The sequence below is a fragment of the Candoia aspera genome, chromosome 7, assembly GCF_035149785.1.
Source record: "Candoia aspera isolate rCanAsp1 chromosome 7, rCanAsp1.hap2, whole genome shotgun sequence".
Taxonomy (NCBI): domain Eukaryota; kingdom Metazoa; phylum Chordata; class Lepidosauria; order Squamata; family Boidae; genus Candoia; species Candoia aspera.
Genome location: NC_086159.1, coordinates 83,530,039 through 83,547,556, shown reverse-complemented (window position 1 = coordinate 83,547,556; position 17,518 = coordinate 83,530,039). Strand labels below are relative to the sequence as shown.

The window sequence follows — 17,518 nt, the reverse complement described above, 5'->3', positions numbered from 1 at the left end:
AGAAAATCCTGTTCAGTTTACAATTTCTTTTGTATGCTCTTTTATTCCCCCTCAAAACTAAATCAGCTATCATCAAACTCAAACCAGCAACACAGCCCAGTATTATTATCAGGAAATCTCTCTGATTTCTCTCCTCCTCAGTTCACAAATCCTTTCCCCCTTTCTCATGAGGAATCTTCTTTCAATTCTCCTTTCTCAAGCTAAGCTAAACTAAGCTGTGCAAAGTGCCCCCTTTTAGCACATGTATCTGTACGCTACTACTACAACTTCAACCCACCTGCCTTCTTTGCCATGAAAAGAAGCACACGACTTCTCCAGATTTACTCTGACTTCCTTGGCAAGAAGTCCTGCAGCAGATTTAGCTTCCATTTTTCTTTGGCTACTTCCTCTGATTACTGCACATTCTCAATTAAAGAATCGGCCTCTCATTTGTCCTGCAGCCTGCTTCCTGTCCCTGATCTTTTCTTTACTCTATGCAGACTGTACTATAGCATCACGCTGTATTAACTTAAGATCTCTGTGCTGCCTTTAGAATATAAACTGCTGAGTATCTCTCTGTACGTGGTGGCGCTGCGGGTTAAACCGCTGAGCTGCCGATCGGAAGGTCGGCGGTTCGAAACCGCGCGGCGGGGTGAGCTCCCGTTGCTCGTCCCAGCTCCTGCACACCAAGCAGTTCGAAAACATGCAAATGTGAGTAGATTAATTGGTACCGCTTCGGCGGGAAGGTAACGGCGTTCCGTGAGTCATGCCGGCCACATGACCACGGACGGGTCCTGAGGGACAACGCCGGCTCCAAGGTTTGGAAACGGAGATGAGCACCGCCCCCTAGAGTCGGACACGACTGGACTTTACGTCAAGGGAAACCTTTACCTTTACTATCTCTCTGTAAGATGAAAAAAACTGTATGATTCCCCCTGATCGACTATGTGCCATCAAGTCCATGTCCACTCTTAGCAGCCATATGGACTGCAATTTCTCATTGCCATAAAGTTGTAAATGAGGCAAATGACATCATTTGCATCATTCACATTGCCACAATGAAGTAGAGCGGCCGTTCCCCCCTCCCATCTTTTAACCCTAACCTTACTTAACCTTAGAGAGGTTTGAGTGAGAATTCAGGTGACACAGAAATACTAAGAAGCACTAACATGGTGAGGACATATGGTTGTGCTTCAGGTAAACTGGTGTTGATCTGGTTCCTTCCAGTAAATGAATCTGACTGCTAAGTTATCGAAAACCTTTATTGTGTAACAGGCCACTCAGGGCCTGTTATACAATAAAGAAGAGAGCTACGAATCAAAAATCTCCACAGGTCAAAGGAAGTGGACAATTAGGTGGGAGAGAGAGACAAGGCTAGAAGAATAAGTAGGCTGCCCTGCTTGTTCCTACACATGCTCCCTTGAAGAATTCCCTCTTTCTTACCCATCCAGGGGGGCAGAGGCAGCCCGAGGTGCATCCGTGACTGATGCAGCCCAGTTCGAACGTCTGACAGGTCTTCATGCACTCCACTCCTTTAGCTGTCGGGTCATTTGCCGGACAGACAAACAAGGTCATCGGGTGCTTGCAGGACACACTTCGCTTTGCTTTAAGGAATGACATAAGGACATGATCATTCTGAGATTTACCCTTACAAAGAAAGAAGAAAGGTCCAACAACTCAATTTTGCAGTAAGAAGACTGCCGTGGGAAATGTGCAGTTGCCCTGCTGATGATAAACTGCTAAACAACACGTGTTGAAAAGATGTTAACAGATTAAAGGCAAATAGAAAATCAGATGAAGAAATGGAAATGTAACATGGAATTGAGAAGAGCCCCAGATAAAACACAGCACAACAATTTAATAGGCTACCTAAAGTAATTACTATATTAAGAAATAGGAAATACTATATTTTCCTACACCAGGACAAACAGATAGGGTCAAAGACATCATAGAGAAGATAAATTCAATTCATTCATTCATTCATTCATTCAATTTTTAAAATTTTTACTCTGGGTGGCTTATATTTAAAATACATAGTTGAAAGGAACATGACCGTCTGGACAAAGCAACAACAGTTAACGTTGCAAAAGACTCCACAGGGACCCCACAAACACCCCAACCCCAGGCCTGGGAACACCACCAGCTCTGAAGGAACTTCTGGAGCCCTTGAAGAATGGGAGCCGCATTGTAACAAGGCCCTTGGGCTATTAAATCTGCAACAGAACTGTGATTAAAAATGGAGCCAAGGGCCTCCCACAGTGCTGGAGGCCTCACATACTGACCTTCCACTTGTGCTTCTGGTGGCTCTTAGACTTGGCCACTTAAATTGTGTAGAGAAAAGGAAGTGAAACCATGTGCCCAGTAATAAAGCTGTTCAGCTGAGATCATTTGATATATTAACACCCACAAGAAAAAAAGTTTCATTGGAATAATTATTCTGAGGCAGTTAAAAAAGTATGAAGAACAAATAAAAACCCAATTTTTACAGATTTCCATGTTAGAGCCAGTGTAAGAAGTATACGAGATTTACTCCTGTTAGCTGACTAGCCTTATAAATTAACCAACTATTGTACCATATCAATACATTTTAGAATATAAAATTCCTCATTGTAACACATGAAGTATCATCATTTAAATAAAATTTGGGTGCCTCTCCAGCTGCTTCTATGCCCAAAATACCTTGTGTTTGCCTAACAGAAAAGGCCAGTGGTTCTAATATCAAATTAAGTACAAGAGAAGATCAAGGGTCAACTTTCCTGGGACATCTTGACCAATGAGAGGATTATACCATTTATAATAACCCTCAGAAAAGGTTTATAATACCAGATTTTAATCCAGTTAAAATAAAAGCAGGAAAATCATTTGGCCAAAACTTGCTCTCAAACATTCCACTGTAGCATATCAAAGGCCTTTTCCACATTTAGCAGAACCACCAATTTCAATTTTACTGATGGTCTGTCTAGGCTATTAATGATTAATCTAATATTATCTGAGCCTTGTCAGCCTTTCATAAGACAAGACTGTAGAAAGGGATAATTAAATATCACCTGTAGTCTAGGTCGCAGAATTGCTGTCAAAATTTTGGCTCAACTTCTAACAAGAAGATTGGGCAATAGCTCACTCTCAGCAGAATCTTTACCAAACTTCAAACTCATAGTTATATAAGCTTCATTAAAAGAAGATGGAAATCCTTTATTCAAACAGCTTCATGGGAAGCCAAAAAAGACTGACAAGTGGGGAATCAACATATGTCTTATGCCCCCAATAGAGCCATTAGCACTAGGCGCTTTTCCTGTTTTCACAGATCCAGCAATGTATATTATTTCCTGTAGCGATAGGGTACAGCTAGATAAACAGCACAGTCATGTGTAAACGTCAAGAAAGCTGTATTATTTTTAAAACGATGAATTTCCTCCTCAGTAACCTTTGATTCAGTGCTATAAAGTTGAGTGGAAGAATAGGCGTTCCTTGTTTTTCAAAAACCCAACAGCTTGAGGCAGCTGTCTCCTTTTGGAAAGACATCTAAGGACATTTTACATTCAACAAGACACCTAAGACTTCATGAACAAAAAAAGAAGCCAAGATTCCCATACATGAAGGGAAAGAAAAGCCAATTCAACTGAGGCAATCTTTTTGAAAAACTAAAAGAAGAAAGATAAAAAGTCACAAATAGCCAAAAAAAAGAATACATTAAAAACAGAAAATTAAAAATAGGAAAAAGGAAGCCAAAAGAAAAATACAGAGCAATTTAAAAAATCACAAAAGCAGAAGAATAGAAGTGTTTATAAAAGGTCCAAGGATTAGTGGTAACAGAAAGGAATTTTAAAAACTGAAGATACATTCATACAGACTGAAGTTTAGTTTTATTGAAGAATGACAAAAAGCATTATAAATTTGAAAAAAAGTACTCAAAGTGGAACTGGGGGAAAAAAATAAATTAGAATTTGTTTTATTGCTTGATTTTTGGATGGAGAAAATGATACTTTCCCCCTTTAACCACATATAGATTTACTTGTCCATAACGACTACAAATGCAGAGAGACCAAGCTTTGTAAATCCCACATTATACGCAGAAGAGAGGGGTACGCAATTGATCCGGTCCATTCTCTTTCAACTCTTTCAGCCAGCCATGTGCAGATATCGTGATATCTTGTCTTTTTGCCTTATTGTTCATGTGAGCTGGTCCAAGTCCATGGATTACGAGGCATCAAAAATCTCTCCACTGAACCCCACCTGGCCCTAAATATCTATTTAAAATCATGAGATAATTCATGGAAAATAAGGAGTCAGCATGCATTATTTAAGTCATTAAGAAGCCATCCCACTGCTCCTGCAATTTTTCTCTGCTGCAGCCTCCCTTGGCCATCACACTCCCAGCAACTCTCCCTCCCTTCCCTGAACTTGGCTTGGCTGTTGCAGCTGCAAAAATATTCTTTTTATTTGTTTACAACATTTTTATACCACTGCAATCAATCAACTCCAGGCCCTTAACCATAAGCAAGTAAAACAAAGAGATGCACAAATGAAAACTCAACCTCCGGGGCCACTGCCCCTCCCAACAGCACGTACTGGGGGAGCATTTCAGGGTTGTTGTCATTTTCTTTGCAGCCCCCAGCCAGATCCGGGCCATTTTCTAACTCAGTTTTTCTTTTGCTGAATGTCCCACCCACACCAGCCAAGTTCGGTTGGGGGAACTGGAGTCCTACGCCCCTCGACATCCTTTTCTTCCAGCATCCCCTTCAGTTGGAAAGGGCATAGCTCCATCAGGCCCCTAAGAAGGGACTCCAGAACCTTACGGAATAATTCCAGAAGACAACCATTTTCCACAAATGAATTAATACATATGAATTAATTTCAAATCCTCTGTACTATGCAGGACGGCAGATTTATAGGTTTCTCCATGTTCTGGAAAATGGAACCCCCATTTAAAGAAAGCCAAGCTTTGTCCTGGACGGAGGTCCCCCTCTTTCTCCTTCGGTAGCTGGAAGAAAAGCTTTGTTTAAGAGTCTTACACAAGAGTAATCCGAGGTCCAGTGCTGGAATTAAATCAACTCACAGCGCAAAGCTCCTCCAAGCCACGTTCCCTCTACGCAACATAGGAAGCCAATAACAGAAAGACAGCCTGAATAACAAAGAAATACGCATTTGTTTCTCAAACAACACACTTACCTCTGGCAGAACGATGAGTTTGGAAGAGAACATCTGGGAGGAAGTTTCCTGGAAGCCTTTGTGAGCTGCAGCGCATGATGCCATTTTCACAATAGCTGGAGAGAGAAGGAAGCAGGAGGCATTTAGAAATCATGGCTGTGTCCTGCTCACCTACCATGGGCCCAGCTGGCCAACCTCCGGGGTCAGTAAACTTCGGCCCCCGAGCACGGGAGCTGCCCGTTCTAGGGGCAAAAGCATGTTTTGCAGAAGTGCTGTGAAAATGGGGCACTGAGGACCGCAGGACAACTTGTTACGAGTGCAACTGCATAATCCGACCGAGCACATTTAATACGTGCAGTTCCCACGTAATTCTTTTATGTCACTTTCCCCTTTTGCCCATGTCCAAATCAGTCCTGGGGAACCTGACTGGGAGAACTTTGTTCACAGGCTTCTAAGTAACTGCTGGAGGGAACTACCTGCACTTCCCGGGGCGTAATGAAAGCAATTGCGCTTAATCAGTGTGAAATACTTCCAATTAATTTGAAATGTAAATTGGGCAGGTGAAGCACTGAATTCTTCTTGGCCTGACACACTTTTCTGTGCGTCTGCTTCTCACCCGAAGGTGCGTATCAGGGTGGCAAGAAGGAAGGGCTGTTGTGGGCAAGGGCAAAGTTGACTAAGTCCAGAACTTTTTGCTCTTCGCCACTCTGGAGACAGTCTGCTCTGGCCCAATGCCACAGCTGGAGTGAAGCTTCCCTTTCCTAAATCTAGTAAGGGAAAATATCAAGGCCTGTACATTTTAGAGCTTTAAAAAAATATTTCACTTGTGGAAAAGCTGCTAAGGGGCAACCCTACAGATTTGCTCCATAGGAGGGGGCTCTCTGAAAGCACAGCTCTTGGCTGCCAATGCTACCCGTGGCACCAGAGCAGGGTTTCAGAGAAACAGGACACATCTGGAGCTTCTTAGAGGCCCAGAACAGGGTCAGGTAAGTCTGCCTCGCCTAGAATAAATGAAAATCCGTTGCAAATGACTTCAATCTGTCTTTCAAACCAGGCTTTGAGCAAGCCCCATGCATATGTCTAGATGATACATCAAAGACATCACTGAAGGGGGAAGAGGGGGTTAGGGTGGTGCTTCCCCCCCCCCCGCATTTGTGTGAGATGACACCCAGGTTCCACACTTACCACATGGTGTGGTGGTCGGAGAAGACATCATCTGGCTGGAAGATCTCACCATCGTAGTAGCAAGAGCACTGGGATCTGGGCACACAGTCTCCCTGCTGATCGAGGTACAGCCCAAATGGGCAAAAACAACCCTCCATACAAAATTCACGGCAATCCGTGTCTGGGTGGGAGAGCGACCGGCAGGTCTGATTGCAAGGGCTCCCACACTGGCGGTAAAGCTGGCCTTCTGGACAACTCAGGGCTGTAAACATAAAAAAGTGCTATTACAGAAAAGGGAGAAAATGCAACAAAGGGGAAAAAAACATTGTCGCAGTATGTAAGTATGTGTTTTAATATTATTTTTGTGTTTTGTGTTTTTCTTTTTTCTGTTATTAATTAAAAAGCAATAAAAATTAATAAAAAACTGAGGGCTATAAAACCCTAAAGTAATGGGTCAGGATAAAAGAGGGTGTTTGGAGATACAGTACCACTCAGTCAATTCATCCAAACATCCTCTGAAGAACCTGTTCTACAATTCACGTATGAAAGGAATGCAGGAATGCAGGAACACCTTTTTGAAAGGACAAATCATTGACCTTTAAATGCTTCGAAGAACAAAGTTTCACTGTAGAAGAGGCCTTGCCTTTAAGGAGGGGGATCCCACACAGTAAGGATCCCCCTCTTCCTCTTTTTGCTCATCTTCAGAGTGGTTGCAACGTATCCATGCAAAGGCGATACTGGACTCCTGAGTTTATATGGAGGGAATCCAAGAGAAACCTCCTTGCCATGCCAATAATGTCCTCATGGATGCTGGGGCAGGTCTGGCTTGGGAACACACTGAATCACGGATTTCAAGTTTCTGATTCAGATTATCTTCTGTCCCTTTTTCATTTGTGCAGGAAAAACACAGTGCAACAGGTCCTTCCATTCTTCAGGGGTAACCTTGGGCCCCAAGCAGCACATTTTATTTATTTATTCATTTATTACTAAATTTATACACTGCCCATCTCACTATGGAAGTGACTCAGGGTGGTTTACAAGTAAAAGAATAATAAGAAATAATAAAATAATTTCTGGCTTGCATATCTTGTGAACGAAGAAGCAAAACCTAAGCCATCCATTGATGGTCCTGTATCTTCAGATGCCAGATCCTTGCTACCACCCTGCCCAGCCCCATTTTTAGTCTTAGGAAGGTGAAAAGACAGGAGATTTCTTAAATCCTTTTTGGGCTACCATTCATGGCTTTTTTCACCGCTCATACCCTTCTGAGATTGTTCAGAACAGATTAAACGTATTCAAAATGTACACTGCAAACAAGGAGTGCCATCTGAGATGTAAAAGACATTTCTGTTAATGGCCTTTCTACAACTTACTGTTCCATCAACTCAGTCTCAACTCTAGATGGCAGCAATTCCAACTTTATGCCCAAACTCAACAGCATCGAGATGGAAGTTTTGATGAGAAGGGAGTTTACATTCACTGAGATTTCTGCATCTCATATTCTTATTTATTGGCTTTTTTTTTTAACTTCCTAGCATATATAGGAAGATGAAATATAACTAAAACTGGAGAAGAAAATTGTGTACCTTTAGCCCTGTTTGCTTGTTGTTCAAGCTGTGTTTGTTCTGTTTTGCATGGAGGCCTATATTGACAGGACAGCTCTTGAAAAACAGACTTAGGTTTAAGACCTTTCAAAATCATCCAAGACTTTATTTAGCTTACAGAATTGCAAAATAAGAACGAAGCTCTTCTATTTTTGTTTTTATCTCAAGTAGACCACAGTGTAGTATGTGCAGAGAGAAAAAATGGGATCTCATCACATGGCCCTCAAGCCCAAAGGGAAAGAAACAACTCCTGAGTTGGCCTTGAGATAGATTTTGGGAAGTTGGCAAAAGGAAGGGATACAGTTCACTTGGTTGTCACTAATAGTCCCTCCATCTCTAAGTGCAAAGCAAATGGATTGTGTCTCAAAGGGATGGATGGGTATAATACATGCTCATCAATCCTACGACTCAGTATCATGCACAATCTACAACAAAGGAATGGTGAACGAAGTACTCTAGGGCAAATCTGTCTTTCTCTTTGATGATAAGTACAAATCTTGTATGAACCCTTGGATCAATGCAGCATAAGTTAAGGTGCCACTTACAGTTACAACCTTTTTCAATCATTAATATTTGGATTAATGGAAATCATAAGACAGTGAGAATCAGGGTGGTCCAAGTACATGTAAGCATCCCAATTTTCAGGCGTGAGATTTAGAAAAATGTGCATTACTCGAGGATGTGGTAGGAATCTCCTTGGCACAATTCATGATCACAAGCATGATAGAAATAAAGTCCCACGTCAATATAAATGAAAAAGAGTCCACATTGTTCTTCCAATATGCATAATGATTCTGTCTCTCAAAAGAGATTGGAAGAACAAAACATCCACCTGCCTCTTTCAGACATTTGAATGCCCTCTGGCATTTAAATTAGCCGAGTCCATTCTGTTGGGCCAAACACTAAACAGGATCAGGCTGGTTTTATTTATTTATTTATATATAAAGACCAGCAGAATATTTACGAGAACCAATGTGTTTTTCCAGAAATACATGGGGGTGGGGATTGGGGGGACAGCAAAATTTGAATGGCCAGCAACCATAGTTAATTTTTTTTTTGAAGGGGAAAGTGGATCAATTCCACACATGCAGCTAGGCTTTCAATTTTCCATGCTGTATCTTTCTTCTGGGGGTAGGCTTCCATGAAACATACACAGACAAACAAGCCAAGCGCACCCCCTAGAAATCTGTTAAGCCTCCTTTGGGGCTTATACCCTACTTTCGGTTAATTCCAACTGCATTATCAGATTGATAATGCAGATAAAGAGCTTTAGGCAGGCCTGGCCCACAGTTCAGCAATCCCAAGAGTCCTTGAGTCGGAAAGGAGCACTTAGTCTACTGCAAGAGCCCACATGAGGGGTACATGGTGGTAATGAGGGTGGCAAGACCTAGTCATCTTTCTGCTGTCCTTCTGTCCACTGGAGCAGCTCTATTTAAGATTATCCATTCCTCACCAGGGAGGGACGAGTCACAGGACCAACTGCAGGGCATCTGTGAGGAATTCTCCAGGCATCTCTCCTCAAAGTGCCTGGGAGTTAGGCTCCTTCTTCACTCTAACAACCTTTGAAGGGTTCTACTATGCCACTCCTTAGTTGTCTCTTATCAAGGCCAAACATGTCCAGCTCCTTCATTCCCTGTTGCTGGACTTTGTTTCCAGTTCCCTGATCATTATTGCTCTTCTTTGACCCTGATCCAACCTCTCTGGATGCTTCTCATCCCCAGTGTAATATTCTTCCCTTGAATGCTAAAAGCTTGCTTCAACTGCAATGGCTTGAAGAATATTTCTGGGTTCCAAAGGTGGAGAATTCAAAATCTCTTGCTTTGGGTTTTTACTCTCATCCACTGGGCTTATTCCTCCTGGAAGCACCTTCCACAGTTTGACATGGTCAATAAAACTGAAGGCTTTTCTATAATCAGTGAAGTACATGTTGACTTTTTTTTTTTTTGTATTTTCTAGCTTTCTCAATTATCCAGCATGCATCAGCAATAACCCTGACCACAAGCATTATTTTCCAGCATGTAAAATTAAGGACATTGCGCAATACATTGCACACTCAGTTAAGTCTTCTTTCCTTGGTATTGATATGTAGACCGATGTCTTCCAATCTGTTGTCCACTATGTCATTCTCCAGATTTGCTACTGTAGTTTGGTTAGGACTGATTTTTCTTTTGTTATCTGTCATATTTCTGAATATGTTCTATAAATTCCTGTAGCCTTCCAGCTTGAAACCTTTTGATGTGAGTTCAGCAACCTCTTGCTCAATTTAAGCCCTGGTTTTCCAAAAGAGTCATTTTGTGGCTTGCTTTAGGGTAACTCCAGACACCCAAAAAGCTTCAAGCAATCTCAGAGCATTGAAAGAAATGCAAAGGGGTTTTTAATGCATTACAATTGTTAATCGATAAGGTATTTGTAATTTGTCTCACATGCAACCTGTATTTGCATAATCAACCTGACCTCCTCTCCCTCTCCCCACCTCACCCCAATTTAAACCCTACATCAAACCAGTCGCACTATGCATCTGAAGTGAGCTGCAGCTCACAAAAGCTTGTTTTTCAATAGTATTTTTTAGTCTGAAGTGGTGCTACCCCAGACTAACATAGTTCTCCTCTTACAATATCTGTCCATTGGCATCCTTCAGCATACCAATTTGAGATTGGAACTTTCTTCTGAGTATGAAGATCTTTTGGAAGACTTTCCTTGTTTTTCTATGCCCGTTTCCACCTTCTTTGTCTCTATGGATGTTGTTGTAATACTGCTCCTTGTCTCTTCTAACACCTCTCTGAAACTCTTTGTTAAGTTCCTTTCGGAAATCTTTGTCTTTCTTGGCTTTGGAGTCTCTTCTTGGCAATTTCCATAGCTTGATTTGACATCCAGGGTTTTTTTTTCCTTCTGTTACTTGGTCTTTGGTAGTCTCTTCTTAACAGCTTAATAACTTCTTTGATTGCATTCTACAGTTCCTCTGGTTCCCTATCAATGAGGTTCAGGACTTCAAAGTGATTCCTGATGTTCTCCTTGAAAATGGTGGGTATACTGTATGCTCAAGATCGTGTCATGGAAACTTGCTGGCTTTGTTCTTCTGCTTTAACTTTACTTGGAATTTGCACATAAGCAGTTTGTGTTCTATTCCATGGTCAGCCCTTGACCACATCTTTGCTGCTTTAATTGAACTTGTTGTCATGCGCTGCCTGCCTCTGAATAATACTCAGACACTGGTTCGTGGATCAGGCTCTGGTTTATTCACAGCGCAGTTACAGCGTCGGAAGAAAAAAGCTGAGAGTGACAGGAGCGCGCCGGTGCGGGGTTTAAATACCCCGCACCGGTCAGCGCCCCCTCACTCGCGGTCACGTCACCCCCCTTTGTCCAATACGTTGCCCTGCCGGTGGGTGAGGGGTTGTGAGGCCCCGCTGGCGTTCCGGGATCGCCCATCATCGGGTTTTCTATTCATCCGGTGATTGCTGTCAGCTGGGCGATCTCCGTTGTATTGGCGCTGATGGCTTGGGTGTGCTCCGTGATCCGTTTAGTTATTGTTTGTTGGCCGTTAGTCGTTGTGGGTTGATGGCTACTTATCTTGAGCCCCTTCACCTATTTCCTTGCTATTGTCATGTGTGCCATTGCGCTGATGACTTCAGCTCAACGGCACTCATGACATACTGCCCCCTGTCCGAATAGTGCTCCCCCCCGGTTTTCTGGGTTTTTTTTTTTTTTTTTTTTTTTTTTTCCGGTGGAGCTGTCAAATGGCACTTTTTTTTTTTTCTTTTTTTTTTTTTTCTCGAAATTCCCGCCGGAGTAGTTGTCGCCCCTCCCTTTGCTCCTCCCTCTACCACGTGCCTTCCCAGGGTGTGTCCATGGTGCGCATGCCCGGGTCCCGTCCTGGCGTGCGCATGCTCCAGCCACACCCTGTTTGTTTGGCTCAGTTCGGCGAGGAGAGAGGCATGGCTGGTCGGGTGCTTATCAGCTCCAGGTAGGGCCCTTCTTTTTTTCCCATTTAAAGTGCGTCGCCTTTGTTGTATCTCCTGGGCGTTGCCCCCAGGTTGCCCTGTTGACTTGCTTGCCACTCCCCCGTGGCCGGGGGGCGGGGGGAGGGTGCTGGCGAACGCTTGTCACCACCTCATGGGCCCGGGGCGGGGGGAGTGAGTCCCGGGGGGGGGAGGTCCACCCAAGTCGCGGGCTTGGGGGGGCCCTTTCCCTTGGGGCACGGGCGGCGGGGGGGGGCTGCGGGGGGGGGTTTGGCTTGCTGACCTTGGTTGTGGCTTGTCGGGGTATGCCCGGTGAAATGCTCTGGTTAGGTCAGGCGCGTTAACGTTGTGCACCGCCACCCATTCCGGGTGGGGGAAGTGTTTCCACCTGACCAGATAGTGTAGAGTTCCTCGTTGCTTGCGGGAGTCGAGAATGTCCCTTATCTCGAAGTGGTGTTGCCCGTCGATCATCACCGGTGAGGGCTGTGGCGTGCTTGGGTGCCATCGGGAGGTGGTTGCCGGTTTCAGGAGGCTGGTGTGGAACACCGGGTGGAGTCTCCGGAGGTTGTGTGGCAGGTCCAAGCGTATTGCTACCGGGTTCACTATTTGGGTGACTCGGAACGGCCCGATGTACTTAGGCCCCAGTTTTTTCGAGGGTTGGGTTGACTTTAGGAACTTGGTGGATAGGTAGGCCATATCCCCCGCTTGGAACGTCGGTTGTTGGCGCCGGTGCTTGTCGGCCTGCTCTTTGTAGGCTGCCTGTGCATCCTGCAGCGCCGCCGTGATTACTGGCCATGCTTCCGCGATCTTCCGTCCCCAGTCGCTAGCGTCCACCTGGGGTTCCGGGGGTTGAGGTAGCTCCGGTATGGGGACGAAGTCGCGCCCCGAGACTACTTCAAACGGAGTTTTCCCCGTGCTCGTGTGGACGGCGTTGTTGTATGCGACTTCGGCGAACGGGAGCAGTTCAGCCCAGTCGTCTTGGTGGTAGTTAGTATATGATCGTATGAATTGCTCTAAGGTGGCATTAAGAACCTCTGTGGCTCCGTCCATCTGGGGGTGCCAGGCCGTAGATAGGGCCTGTTGGGTCCCCGTCAGCTTTAGGAAGGCCCGCCAGAATTTGGAGGTGAACTGTGTGCCCCTGTCGGTCACCACACGTGCGGGACATCCGTGTAGCCTGTACACGTGGATGAGGAAGAGTTTGGCTAGCTGTTGTGCGGATGGGACCGACGTGCAGGGGATGAAGTGGGCCTGCTTTGAGAAGTAGTCCTTCACCACCCAAATGGCCGTTTTCTTCTGGCTGGGTGGGAGGTCCACTATAAAATCCATAGAGATTTCCTCCCATGGGCGGGAGGGTTCTGCCACCCGTTGTAATAGCCCCGCGGGTTTGCCTGGTGCCCGTTTGGCCCTAGCGCACGTTGGGCAGGACGCTATGTAGGCTTTTACGTCTCGCCTGAGCGCGGGCCACCAGAATTGACGCCGTGTTAGGTGTAGGGTCTTGAGGAACCCAAAGTGTCCCGCTTGTTTGGCGTCGTGTGACCTATGCAAGATCGCCTGGCGTTGCGAGTCCGGGACGTAGATTCTGCCTTCCCCCCATGCTAGGTCCTGTGCCATCGTTACCTTGTCGGGGTTTGCCAGGAACCAGGGGTCGGTTTTGAGGGCGGCGGCGAGGTCCGTGCGCATTCCCCCTGGTAGTTGCGGTTGGCTTCTTCCGGTCGCCGGTTGTCCCGCCGTCGGCTGCGCCATAGGGTCGAGCTGCCTCCGCGCGCCGCTTCGGGTGGTCACGGCCATCCCCAGTTGCGAGGCGGATAGGACCGTCCCAATGGTGTCTGGGGCGGGCTCTTCGTCTTGGGGCAGTCGGGAGAGGGCGTCGGCCAGGAAGTTCTTTTTGCCCGGCATGAACTTCAGCTGGAAATTAAAGCGGCTGAAGAATTGGGCCCATCGGACCTGTTTTGGGCTAAGGCGTCTGGGCGTTCGGAGGGCCTCGAGGTTCCGGTGGTCGGTCCAGACCTCGAATGGTTGGGTGGCTCCCTCGAGTAGGTGTCGCCATGTCTCTAGCGCTGATTTCACCGCGAAGGCTTCTTTCTCCCAGACGTGCCATCGCCTTTCTGTCTCGGAGAACTTCCTTGACAGGTAGGCGCATGGTTTCAGGAGTCCCGTGGGGTCTTTCTGTAGCAGGATGGCCCCCAGGGAGAAGTCTGAGGCGTCGGCTTGGACCACGAACGGCTGTTCTGGGTCCGGGTGCGCGAGGATTGGCTCCGTAGTGAACAGCGCTTTCAGCTTGTTGAATGCGGTCTGGCACGCGGGAGTCCAATTCAGCACTGTGCCCGGGTTCTTGGCGCGTCGGGTGTCCCCCATCCCTTTGGTTTTGAGGAGGTCCGTTAGGGGGAGGGCTATCTCTGCGAACCCCCGGGCGAATGACCTGTAAAAATTCGCAAATCCGAGGAAGCTCTGTAGTTGGCGTCTGTTGCGGGGGCGCTCCCAGTTTAGCACCGCCTCGACTTTTGCGGGGTCCATTTCTATGCCGTCCCCGGAGATTCGGTACCCCAGGTAGTCTAGGCGCTCTTTGTGAAACTCGCACTTTGTAGGCTTGGCATAGAGCTGCGCCCTTCTGAGCTTGTCGAGGACTTGCCTGACTAGGGTCACATGTTCCTCGTGCGTTTTTGTGTAAATAAGGACGTCGTCGATGTAGACCAGGACCCCTTTGAACAGATGTTCATGCAGTACCTCATTGATGAGCTGCATGAACACCCCAGGGGCCCCCGCGAGTCCGAAGGGCAGTACTTTGTACTGGAAGGCGCCTAGGGGGCAGTTGAACGCCGTCTTCCATTCGTCCCCCTCCCTGATTCGGATGCGATAGTACGCCTCGCGAAGGTCCAGTTTGGAAAAGACTTTGCCCGTGGACAGGTGGGCGAGCATGTCCTTCACCAGGGGTAAGGGGTATTTGTTGGACAGGGAAGCCGCGTTTAGGCCCCGGTAGTCGGTGCAGAGCCGTAGGGTGCCGTCTTTCTTCTCCCGGAATAAGACGGGGGCTCCGACCGGTGAGCATGCTGGCTCTATGAATCCCCTGTCTAGGTTTTTATCGATGAACTCCCGGAGGGTTGCCATCTCCTTCGGGGTCATCGAGTAGATCTTTGGTCTAGGTAAGGGGACGTCAGGCAGTAGGTCGATCCGGCAATCTGTCTTGCGGTGGGGGGGTAGTTGGTCAGCTTCTGCCTCTCCGAAGACCTCGGAGAAGTCGGCGTATTGTTCCGGTAGGTCTGCTGTGGTAGCGGCGTTGTCTTGTGTAGTCGCCTCCGCTCGTCCTACAGTGGGGTTGGTTCTGCCCGCTGGAACTGGTGCTCGATACTCGCCGTCGCCGAATGTGAAGGTGCGGGTCTCCCAGTTGATGCGCGGGTTGTTTGTCGCGAGCCATGGCATCCCCAGGACTGCAATGGGCCGTCCGATGTGAGTGACGACGAACGATGTGCGCTCGGTGTGAGTGCCCATTTGCAGGGTGACCGGCTCGGTTTGTAGCGTGGCTGGTTTCCCTCCCGCTGTGGAGCCGTCCAGCTGGTGGAATGCCAGCGGCGTGGGGAGGGGGAAGCAGCGGAGGTCGAGTTTGGCGACTAGGTCGGGGTGGATGAGATTTTTTGAGCACCCCGAGTCCACTAGTGCCGCGGCCGTGGTGGCTCTGTTGCCGGCAGAGAGTTTGATTGCCGCCATTATTACGGGGCTTTCGTCGTTCCGTCGAGGTGGTCCGCGCTGTTGTCCCACCGCCTGCCTCGCCACGCGTTTCAGGGCAGGCGGGGAGCTTTTCCCGCCGGCTGGTCGGGGTCTGTGTTATCCTCTTCCCCCCAGTAAGCGTCCCAGCCTTCCTCTGGTGTCGCTGTGGCCACGGTCATTCGGCGGTGAGGGGGCGGCCCCAGGTTGGGTGGTTTGGGGCTAATTTTCGGGGTGGGTTTGGGCGCACTGGTCGGCGGTCGGTTGGCGAAGCAATCCACCGTCTTGTGCCCTAATTTGCCACACCTCCCGCAGGGCTCCCGATTGAATTTCTTTTTTGGGTATATGGGGCCGGCCATCCCCACGTGTGGTGCGGGTACCTTTTTTCCGGCATAGTTTGTGTCTTCCGTGGTTGTCATGAGGAAGGTGCGGTGCGCGTGTTCGGCTTTCCCCGCGAGGTGGATCCACCCGTGTAGCGTTTCTGGGTCGTCGCGGTAGAGGGCCCATTGGAGAACGTCGCGATTGAGCCCCCTTTTGAACATTTCCAGCAGGGTGGTCTCGGACCAGTCGCTGACCTTCCCCGCGAGGGCTTTGAACTCCAGGGCGTAGTCAGGGACCGTGCGTGTGCCCTGTTTAAGTCTTTGGAGTGCGCTTTTCGCCCTTACTTTGGCTAGGGGGTCTTCGAAGTAGTTTTTCATCTCATTGATGAAAGCAGGGAAGGTGGCGAGGGCGGGGGAGCTGGACTCGTACAGTTGGACGTACCAGTCCGCCGCCCTGTCTTGGAGTTTGATCGCCACGGCGGCGATCTTGTCGGCCTCGGAGTCGTAGGAGTGTCCGTGCCTCCCCATGAACTCCCTAGCGTTCGTGACGAAGAACGAGAGTTTCGTGGGGTTCCCATCGAAGAAGATGGGGAAGTCCTTTGGGGCCCGGGCGTTTTGCGCAGCCCTGCCTCTCGCTTCCCGGTCTGTGGTGTCGTCCGCCTGTGCCGTCTGCTGACCCTCCGCTGGCCCGTGGGGGTTCGGTGCTTCGCTCGGGGTGTGGGCCTGTGCGGGGACGTCGTTGGGTGGCGCGGGGGGCATAAGCGACTGGAGCATGGTCTGGAGTTCCGTCAGTTGAGCCCGCATGGCCGCGAGTTCAGCTCGTGCCTCCTCGTCCACAGCCCGCGCCGCCGCTGGGGCCGGTTCCGTTGGCGCGTCAGCGGGGGTGGGTTGCCGGCGGGGTTCATCCTCCCTCTGCCGCTGGTCCGCTTCCTCCGCCGTCTCCTGGGTGTCTCCATCGTCCTCCTCCGTGTTGACCGCCGTTGGGCTGTCGCTCCACGCCCGTTGCTGGGGTGCGATGTGGGGCGCGGGGTCCTCCGCTGGTTTTGGAAGGCGTGCTGCTCCCTCCCGTGGTCGGGTTGCCTCCGTCCCCATCTCCCCTTGGGGTTGGAGCTGAGGCTCGGGTCGGGTGGGGTGGGCGTCCATGGCTCCGGGAGTCCGCGGTGCCTCTGGCCTTGGTCGGTCCTCCTCTGTCTCTTGCCGCGCGGCTCGCCCTCCTTGCCCGCGCCGCTCCGGCCTCATCTTGCTGGTCTTCTCGCCGTCTACTCCTCCCGCGGCTCGTTGTCGTCCGGTGGGGCTCGGCGAGGCTGAGTTTATGACTCTCAGCTTTATGTCATGCGCTGCCTGCCTCTGAATAATACTCAGACACTGGTTCGTGGATCAGGCTCTGGTTTATTCACAGCGCAGTTACAGCGTCGGAAGAAAAAAGCTGAGAGTGACAGGAGCGCGCCGGTGCGGGGTTTAAATACCCCGCGCCGGTCAGCGCCCCCTCACTCGCGGTCACGTCACCCCCCTTTGTCCAATACGTTGCCCTGCCGGTGGGTGAGGGGTTGTGAGGCCCCGCTGGCGTTCCGGGATCGCCCATCATCGGGTTTTCTATTCATCCGGTGATTGCTGTCAGCTGGGCGATCTCCGTTGTATTGGCGCTGAT

The 17,518-nt window shown here is 48.6% G+C and overlaps 1 protein-coding gene across 1 annotated transcript in view; it reads right to left on the bottom strand.

Moving 5' to 3' along the window:
- VWF (von Willebrand factor) overlaps positions 1 to 17,518 on the bottom strand; it is a 158,972-nt gene that overhangs the window by 93,515 nt on the left and 47,939 nt on the right. Inside the window, exons 15-17 of the mRNA XM_063308370.1 lie at positions 6,313 to 6,553; positions 5,149 to 5,243; positions 1,423 to 1,583 (exon numbers count right to left, since the gene is read on the bottom strand). Coding sequence (XP_063164440.1) covers positions 1,423 to 1,583; positions 5,149 to 5,243; positions 6,313 to 6,553 — 497 coding nt within the window. The remainder of the gene's footprint in view (positions 1 to 1,422; positions 1,584 to 5,148; positions 5,244 to 6,312; positions 6,554 to 17,518) is intronic.